Source organism: Papio anubis, chromosome 13 (assembly GCF_008728515.1).
Source record: "Papio anubis isolate 15944 chromosome 13, Panubis1.0, whole genome shotgun sequence".
Lineage (NCBI taxonomy): Eukaryota > Metazoa > Chordata > Mammalia > Primates > Cercopithecidae > Papio > Papio anubis.
This window is the reverse complement of record NC_044988.1, coordinates 81,132,432-81,142,643: the sequence shown is the minus strand read 5'-3', so window position 1 is coordinate 81,142,643 and position 10,212 is coordinate 81,132,432. Positions and strand designations below refer to the sequence as shown.

Below are 10,212 nucleotides of genomic sequence, written 5' to 3'. Positions count from 1 at the left end.
AATGTGATCCCGTTTTTTGTCAAGTACTTACACGTGTATTTTAGCTTAACCTAGAAAAAATATCTGTAGGAGAATACATCAAACTACTACTGATATTACAAGGGGCCTTTAATACATATTCAGTAAACCATGTTGTAAATACATGTGCCATCATCCAGGCTTTGTTGTTCTATTTATAGACCATAGACAGGGTAGATTTAGTATAATTCTTAAGGGCCCTGGTGTTTTCAGAATGGTAAATGAGCATTAGCTTCAACTTAAAATCACCAACTGCATTAGCTTCTAGCAAGAGAGTCAGCTTGTCCTTTGAAGGTTTGAAGCCAGACATTGACTTCTTTCTGGCTATGAAAGTCCTTGTTGGCATCTTCTTCTAACAGAAGGCTGTTTTGTCAGAACACACACAACATTTATCAATTAATTTGCTATCTTATATGGTGCAGTTCATGCCACCCCCAAACAATTACAATGGTAACTAACATCAAAGACCACTGATCATAGATTATCATAACAGATAGAATAATAATGGAAAAGTTTCAAATGTTGAGATGGTTACCAAAATGTGACACAGGAAGTGAGCACATGCTTTTGGAAAAATGGCACAGACAGATTTGCTCATCACAGGGTTGCCACAAAGTTTCAATTTGTAACAAAAAAATCTGCAGAGCACAATAGAATAAAGCACAATAAAGTGAGGTATGCCTGTTTTGTTGTTGTTGTTGTCGTTTTTTGTTTGTTTGTTTGTTTGTTTTTGAGACGGGGTCTCACTCCGTTGCCCAGGCTGGAGTGCAGTGGTGCAATTTTGGCTCACTGCAAGCTTCGCCTTCTGGGTTCACGCCATTCTCCTGCCTCAGCCTCCTGAGTAGCTGGGACTATAGGCGCCCACCACCATGCCCGGCTAATTTTTTGTATTTTTAGTAGAGACGGGGTTTCACCATGTTAGCCAGGATGGTCTCGATCTCCTGACCTCGTGATCCACCCGCCTCGGCCTCCCAAAGTGCTGGGATTAGGTATGCCTGTTTTTTATAAGGAGCATGTATTACTTTTAAAGAAATATCACATAAGTTTCAAAGTATAATTTTAATATATTCTGAATATTGATAGATAAATAGTATATGTTAAAAGATTTTCTAATCTTTCTTTCTTCCACAGAATGTAGTTAGAAAGAAGTTTTACAGAGATGCTTTATTGCTTCGAATCCCTTCATGTTTATATCAAGATGAAAGTTACCATGTAGCAGTTACTGATAATAAATTTAGGAGGCCATGGACAAGAGGTATGTTTGTTTTCATTTCTTAAAAATGTGCTTTAAAAGCCATTTCAGAGTTTAGCACAGCAAATTATTAAGAATATGTAATGCTTTACTAATTTCATTGCATCTATTCATGTCAGAATTCCAAGAAGTTAACAACGTAGTATTTTTATTATAGAATCTAGGTAACTAAATAAGGAATTGGAAAGCTTATATTTGATATGAATAAACCAAATAAAAGATATGTAGATGATGAAGACTTAAAATAGTCTAACATTGTAAACATTTGTTTTATTATTTTTTCTTGACTATCTGAGGCCTACTTCAAGTTGTAATGGCACACCGAATATAAAATTATTTTTAAGCATATATGTACAAAATAGTTTTTTGTTTGTATCAAGTCATGGAATAGTAAAGAAGTAGCCTCCTTGGAGGAGTCAAGTCAGTCAACAGCATTTACTTGGTATATATTATGTACCAAACACTGTTATAAGTACTAAGGACACAGTTACTTAAAAGACATAGAAGTAGTCTCTGCTCTCAGTAGGTTTTAGACTGGTAAGGAGGATACAGCAATAAAACCATTAAATATGTAAACTAGTATCTGATATTGATAAATATATAGAGAAGAGACAGTAATGCTAAGTGATATGAAATTGCGGGAGTAGGGAGTGCTGTTTCCTAAGATGGTTAGGGAAATGTCTCTCTGAAGAGGAGGACATTTGAGTTGAGACCTGAATGGTGAGAAAGCAACAACCATGAAAAATATGGGGGAAAAGTCTTTCAAGCAAATGCAAAGTTCCTGACTCAAGAATGAACTTGATGTGTGTAGGGACCAGAAAATTAAGCTATTGTGACTGGGTAATGAAAAACGGACTGAGAAGTAGGCAATTTCTGAATAAGGCTTTGTAGGCCATAACAGGGAGTTTATTTGTTTATTTATTTATTTTTTATTACAGCTGCAATAGACTGACTGTGTCCCCCCAAATTTATATTTGAAGGTGGGGCCTTTGGGAGATGACTAGGATGGAGTCCTCATGAAAGGGATTAGTACTCTAATAAAAGAGACCCCAAAGAGCTCCCTTGACTTTTCTGCCATGTGAGGCCAGTAAGAAGACAGCCACACATGAACCAGGAAGTGGGCCCTCACTAGACACTGAATCTTCTGGTGCCTTAATCTTGGAATTCCCAGCCTCCAAAGCTGTGAGAAATGAATGTTTGTTGTTTGAGCCACCCAGTCTATGATATTTTTGTTATAGTAGTGTAGACTGACTAAGGCAATTGTGGATATGGAAAGTCACTGGACAATTTTAAGAAAGGGAATGATATAACCTGATTTATGCTGTAGAAAGATAGTTATGATTGTCTGGAGGATAGAAAGGGTGGAGATTAGGAGTCAAGAGTAGAGACAGGGAAATCTATCAGGAAGCTATTTTAGTAGCCCAGAATCTAAACTCTGGATAAAATATTATAGTGTCTTGGACAAGGCTTATAGTAATGGAGATGTGAGATGTGCTTAAAATCTAGCTTATTTTACAATTGTCAACAGTGAGGGTGTTACAAAATAGAATAATGAAGATTTTCTTCTAGGTTTTTGACCTGAGAAACCAGGTAGATGACAGTGCCATTTCCTAAAATAGGGAAAGGCTTATAGAGAAGCCAATTTGTGGCCAGAGTCAATAACTCTGCTCTGGCCAGATTATTAGGCATCTAAATGGAATCATTAAGAAGGCAATTGGTTATATTAATCTTGAGCGCAGCTGCTCAGGACAGTTCTCTGGGTGGCCTTGGCCTCCTTTTCTCACTTGAAGTTCTTAAGAATAACTATAAAATGTGCTGGGAATGTAACATTCGGAGATAAAGGAGGAGCTGGCCAGAACAGCCTACGCTCTGTCCTTCAGTTCTTTAGCTCAGCATGTCCTTTGACCTCAGAACATCAAACCCAGGTGGACTGCTTTCTGGGGTTCTTCAGCTGCTGTGCAATTGTGGCACATGAAGACTTCATTTGCCCTGGGCAACTTTCCTGAGACTTATGGGACCAGTTCACAATGAATCCTAGGCTTCTGTTGTCCCTTGTTACCTATCTGTAAGTAATACATCTACTTCATGTAACTTCCTGTGTATGGGTATTCTGTCTCACCATACTCAGACAAGTTGGTAATCAGTACACAGTGAACCTGCTTCACAAGCTGGAGTTTCAAATCAGAGTTTTCAATATGCAAATTACACATAAACCTGTGAAATTAGATGAAGTCACTGAGAGCATGAGTATAAATAGATTAGAAGGCCTAGGACAGAGCCCTGGAACACTCCAACAGTTAAAAGTCTGATGTAAAAGGAGTTACCTAAGAAGCAAGACAGGAAAATCAAATGATTCTGGCATCGAATTCTAAAGAAGAAAGTGCTTCAAGAAGGAAGTAATAGTCCAATGCATTGGGCTCGTGTTAAAAGCTCAAGTTATCTGAGGATAGTGAGTTGACCATTAGCTTGACTAAATGAAGGTCATTGATGACTTTGACAAGAGTGGTTTCCCTGGAATATTGGTTATTAATATGATTGGAATATATTTGGAGTGTGATAGGAATATATTGGAATATGATTGGAGTATGTTGAGAAGATAATGGGAAGTGGGAAAGTGCGAGAGTGAATTTGAATATTTGGGGGAATTTTGCTATGAAGAAAAATTTTTAAATGATGGACTAACTTATGGGAGAAGTGGAGTAAAGAGTTATTCTTTTTTGTTTTTGATGTGTGGTTTTTAAACAATACATGATGAGAGAGACTGTAAAATGTTTGCCAATGGAAACAATTTTGGTAGAAAGAGAATAAGACAATGCAGGAAAGAAAAAGGATAACAAGAGTAAAAGGGGATAAGATCAAGAGCACAGTTAGAGAAGTTAGTATTCAGTAGGAACTAAAATAATTCTTCCCCTGTGTAGATAGGAAGATAGGGTTTGTAGGTACTTATGCCAGTAAGTTGGTAGAATTGGTGGTGGAAAATGAGGTAGTTCTCTGTATCAGTTTTCTATGTGAAGGTAAGGTCATACACTGAAAGTGGATAATGGAATGAACACTAAAGATTTGAAGGGGTAATGTGTGAATTAGCTGTCTTAAAGAGCAAGAAAGCCAGTTTTGTTTTTGTTTCTTTCTTTTTTTTTTTTTTTTTTAACCTCATCTGTGGTCAAGAAAGCCAGTTTTATTAAGGGGTATACTATTATCATCTGTCAATGTTGGGTGGCCATTTGAAATTTACGGTCGTAATTTGGAATGAGTTCCTTTAGCATGGCTGGGTGATTTTTTTTTCCAGTAATTTTCAACTGTTTTAGTGTACATACACAGAAAGTGTAGAGTAGGGGTTGTCCTAAGTTGGTAGAAGAGAAAGAGAGGCAAGAGAATCAAGAGTCTTTGAAAGCAATGGTTATGGGACTGGCTATGGAACCTAAACTATTCTAAGCAATTTGCATGCCACATTACGCCACATTACATTTAATCTTTACAACAACACTCTGAAAAGTCTATTCTTCCTAGTTTGTACATTAAAACAAAACAAAACAAAACAAAACAAAAAAACGGAGGTGCAAAAAGGTTCAGATATTTATCCAATATCATATAGTTAATAAGTAGCAGTCCAACGATTAAAATCTAGGCAGAGTGTTTCCAGAAACTGTACTCTTAACCACTAAACTTTTTTTTTTTTTTATTTTGATGTGGAGTCTCACTCTGTCTCCCAGGCTGGAGTGCAGTGGTGTGATCTCGGCTCACTGCATCACGCCATTCTCCTGCCTCAGCCTCTCCAGGAGCTGGGACTACAGGTGCCCACCCCACACCCAGCTAAATTTTTTGTTTTTTTAGTAGAGACGGGGTTTCACCGTGTTAGCCAGGATGGTCTCAATCTCCTGACCTTGTGATCCACCCGCCTTGGCCTCCCAAAGTACCACTAAACTTTTGTATTTTTTTTTCATATTTTTCAACGAGGCACAGGCTTAGATGTTAAATGATTTGTTAAAGATAACAAAACTAGTAAGAAGTAACATGGTGGTAGGGAGAACACTCAGTTGCATATTCTGACAGTAGTATATGACATGGTCTTTCTCCTTAAGGAACCAAGGGTCTAGTTTGGGAGATAAGCTATATACACATACAAATTTATTTATCTATTTATTTATTTACAGCACCTGTCACCCAGGTGCCCAGGCTGGAGTGCAGTGGTATGATCTCTGCTCACTGCAACCTGTGTTTCTCAGGTTCAAGGTATTCTCCTGCCTCAGCCTTCCAAGTAGTTGGGACTAGAGGCATGCACTACCACGCCGGCTAATTTTTGTAATTTTAGTAGAGATGGGGTTTTGCCATGTTGGCCAGGCTGGTCTCGAACTCCTGGCCTCAAGTGATCCGCCTGCCTCAGCCTCCCAAAGAGCTGGGATTACAGGCGTGAGCCACTGCGTGCCACCTACAATTTTAAATATAGGACTGTATACGGTTGGGTCCCCAAGTGTTACTGACAATATTATGGCCCTTCAAGGAGAATGTATCAGCTTGAGCTGGAAGGGTTAATAGAAGCTTCATGAGGTATAGCATGAGCAGTTGAAAAGGACTATTTGGAATAGTAGTGCTGTATAAGCAAAAGAGAGTCTATAAAATGAAGGTGACATGTTCATGTGATATTGTTCTAACTGTAGTTGATTGAGGGGCGGGGGTAGGTTGATGATAATGAGGATGACTATTTAAATATTTGGAATCAGGTATCACTTTGGCAAAAAATACATTTGTGAACAAATAAATTATAATGTAAAAGGTGAATGTTTGACTTTCTTGAATTAAGTATAAAAGAAAATTCTAGAGATTAATGTTTACCATTATTCTTTTTAGTCTCAGCTGTTTCAGTTCCGGGAATGACAGATACCTCAGTCTTGGACCAATGGAAAGCAAGTTTCTTTGTGGAGGATTTCCTTGAGAAGTATGTATCCTTAATCTCAAATTTCTCTTTTACATCTAGAAGAAGATAAACACTAAGTTCTCCAGATACTTAAATAGGGAAAATCTCTTCCTTTATTTCTTCATGGATTTTCTTCTTTTATCTGAAGAAAAGGTCCTAATTTCAACCACAAAGGAGTGGTTAATAAGGGTGACTTATATCTTCTTTTTTAATTAGTAAACTTTCCATTAGTTTATCAATTAGTGAACTTTCTGTAGAAAGTAGCTATAGAAAGTCTGTTATATTAAAATTAGTCTTTTTTTCTCCTATATTATAAATTCAGATTTAAGGCTATTTTGTAATATATTTGGTCAAAACATTATTTATTATTTAAGCATTCACCAAATATTCATTATCATCCTATATATTAGATACAAGATACAAAAATGAATAAGACATAGTCTTAACCTTCAAAGAACACAAGAAAACAAGGAATAGAGTTTTATAAATAAATAATTACAATACAATGTGCAAAGTACAATGACAGAGATAGGAACCTAGAGCATAATATGAGGAAGAACATCTAACCTGTTCTACATTGTAAAGGTAGACATAAAGTAGAGATTTTGGTGCAATTTAATAATTTACTCTTTTGCTTCACTTCATGCACAGAATGCTGATCTGACCTAGGAAAGATTTTGTTATTATTCACATTTTCAAGTTTCTGTAATTTAAATTTTCCTTAGTTGTGCTTAAAAGAAACAAAAAAACATTGAAAGGTGTCTAGACTCTGGATACAGTGAAGCCCAATATACCATCTCTGTCATCTAGGAATTTAAAATCAGGTTAGGAAAATAATAGATAAACATAGAAAAAATTAACAATGTAAGAATTAAATGATAATATAGGATGACCAACATAAAATCTGTTACAAGGCATATAGTCAATTAGAAATATGTATCATATGAGTAAACTCCTAGCAGTGAGGAAACGGAAAGGTATAGTGAAAAAAGCTCTGCACTATGAATTAAAATATGTAGCTTTTAAGCCTTGACTGGAAAAGTCAAGTGCTAACTACTTTGCTGGTCATTTTACCTGTGACCCTCATTTTATCAGTATGATGATGATGGATCAGTTCTTCTCAAACTTTACTGTACATATGAATCCCCTGAGGATCTTATTAAAATGTAGGTTCTGGTTCGGTTAGTCTGTTTTGGAGCCTGAGATTCTGCATTTCTAATCTATTTCTAGGTGGTATTGATGCTGCCAGTCCAAAGACCTACCTTGAGTAACAAGATGCGAGACGATCTCTAAGATCTCTTTTCACCTTATGAGTTACATTGGTAGAGCTGTGCATTTGTAACTAGGAGAGGTCAGCTTCACAGAAGTAGGAATTGAGCTTGGGCTGGGCAATCAAGGAGAAATTAACTCGAGAGAAAGCATTTTGGGCAGAGGAAACAGCATGTCTCCAGGCATACACACGGGAATGTGCAATAAGTATTTAGCAAAGGCAATAATTAGGCTAGTTTGGTGAAAACTAAATTATTGTTTCATAAGGTAAAAAAAGATCTTAGAGATCATCTCGCATCTTGTTACTCAAAGCAGGCCTTTGGACTGGCAGTGTCAATACCACCTAGAAATAGATTGGAAATGCAGAATCTCAGGCTCCAAAATGGACTAACTGAATCAGAATCTACTTTCTGTCTATTGATTTGCCTATTCTAGATATTTCACATAAGTGGAATCATACAATATGTGCTTTTATTGTGATTGGTTTCTTTTACTTAATATAGTGTTTTCAGGGTTTATCCATGTTGTCACACGTATCTGTGCTTTATCTCTCTCTCTCTCTCTTTTTTTTTTTTTTTTTTTGACACAGAGTTTCTCTCTGTCACCTAGGCTGGAGTGCAGTGGCGTGATCTCAGTTCACTACAACCTCCACCTCCCAGTGATTTAAGTGATTCTCCTGCCTCAGCCTCCCGAGGAGCTGAGATTACAGGCACCCACTACCACACCCAGCTAGTTTTTTTGTATTTTTAGTTGAGACGGAGTTTCACCATGTTGATCAGGATGGTCTCGAACTCCTGACCTCAGGTGATGCACCCACCTCAGCCTCTCAAAGTGCTGGGATTACAGGTGTGAGCCACTGTGCCCAGCCCATTCATAACATTTTTTTACCACCTGAAATTATGTCATATACTTATTTGTCTATCTTCCTGTTAGCAGATAAGCTCCATGAAGGAAAGAACTTTGTTTGGTTTAACACCCCATTCCCAGTATCTAGAATGGTGTTAGCACATTGCAGACACTCAATAAATAGTTTTGTTAAGTTTGCAAATAAATAAATAGGAGTAGATGAACTTACTCAAAAAGAATAATATAGAAGGAAAGCAAAGATAATCTAGAGTAGAAACCTGGGGAAGACCAATGTCTACAGGTTATGCAAAGGAGGAGGCACCAGTGAAAAGGGAATAAATATATTGGACAGGGAGGTAGATGAGGAGAGCTGGGAAACACTGATCTTCATAGATCTTTTATATCTACGGCAAGAAAATTTACTAGGTAATCTCAAAACTGTAGTACGAATTATTGTTATACAGTGCTGACCCTGTCAGTAACATTTATTTTAAAAAGACAGCACCTATGTAAGCACTAAGTTAAGTATATAATGATCCACATAGGAACCAATGATCTTAATGAATAATACGGACATGGAAGAGTTAAAATATTTTTTCTTCTACCTTGTATTTTCTTAGAGTACAGGATAAATTCTAAAGCTTTCTCCGCCTGTGATTTTAAGATATGACACAATTGGTCTTTTCTCCAATTGGAGAGTTACATTGATTTTGGTTCTTTCAGTCTGTACAAGAGAATTATTAGGGCTGAAATATTCCAGGATATCAGGAAAAACGTATATTAGGATGTATAACTAAGTTGCCAATAATATATTTATCTATTGGAAGATCTCTTGTAATGCCAGCCATTCTAATGGTATGATACAGATAAACCTGTATCAATCAGGAAACAGGTAAGGGCAAGGTTAAAAGAGCCAAAAAGATGTCCTCAGGACTAGCAACAGTAGGAAGTTGAAACTGCCTTCGCAAAAACTGTAACTGAGGAAATTATGACAGTGAAAGAGATCAGACCTAACTGATTCCATCCTGCCTGTAACCTTTAAGCTGTCCTTGTTCATTCCTGGGTGTAGGCTGAACTAACCTTGGGAAGGAATTTAGTGTATGATTTGACTCTGAAACAAAATTGATAATAGCCCTTTCCTGAAAAGACCCACTTTTTGCCTGGGGGGCCAGGCTGCCTTTGTAGGACTAACAAATTCACTATGATATTAGAAATTTTGGTTTAGGGGTCATGCGGCCTCTGGCTGCAAGAGTCTGACTGTCTCCAAATTGCTCCTCAGGATAACATCACTATTGTAAAACCCAAGATCAGGGCTTGAGATATTTTGCAGACCCTGCAGTCTACAGTTCAGCTGATACCACCTAGCTGGTAATCTGGCTCAACCAGTTCTGCGATCCCACACAGGAGCAGAAGACCCCAAGAAAACCTCACTCACCCCCTATATTTCCATCTCCAACCTGACCAGTCAGCACTCTCCACTTCCCAAGCCCTTACCTGCCAAATTATCTTGAAAAACTCTGATCCACAAATGCTCAGGGAGACTGGTTTGAGTAATAATAAAACACTGATCTCCCACACAGCCGGCTGTGCGTCTCTATCCATTGTAATTCCTCTGTCTTGATAAATTGGCTTTGTCTAGGCAGCGGGCAAGGTGAACCCGCTGGGCAGTTACAAAGTTGTTACCACCCTAAGATTGAAGGAACAAGGTGCCTGGGCAGTTACCAACCTAGTAGGGACTACAGGAGCAGGGCTGTCTGACAGAAGATGTAACTTTTGGTGGAAGAGTGCAGCCAATTCCAAACTGTGGCCCAACAGAGAAGGATTTGGGAGGAATGATATTGCAGCCTGTCTCTCTCACCTTTGATCTTCTGCCAGTGCTTTCCATGGCTGAACCCAACCAGAAGCCAGAGGACAA

At 37.8% G+C, this 10,212-nt stretch overlaps 1 protein-coding gene across 2 annotated transcripts in view; it reads left to right on the top strand.

The window, feature by feature from the left end:
• The first annotated feature begins 1,155 nt into the window (after positions 1-1,155).
• The window catches only part of SHOC1 (shortage in chiasmata 1), a 97,479-nt gene continuing 88,422 nt past the window's right edge, over positions 1,156-10,212 (top strand). Inside the window, exons 1-2 of one of the 2 annotated variants that reach the window (XM_021927280.2) lie at positions 1,156-1,273; positions 6,116-6,203. In XM_021927280.2, the coding sequence (XP_021782972.2) occupies positions 6,139-6,203 (65 nt within the window). In that variant the 5' untranslated portion in view covers positions 1,156-1,273; positions 6,116-6,138. Of the gene's footprint in view, positions 1,274-6,046; positions 6,204-10,212 lie in introns of those variants that run through there. The other variant, XM_009188302.3, reaches the window with a different exon arrangement.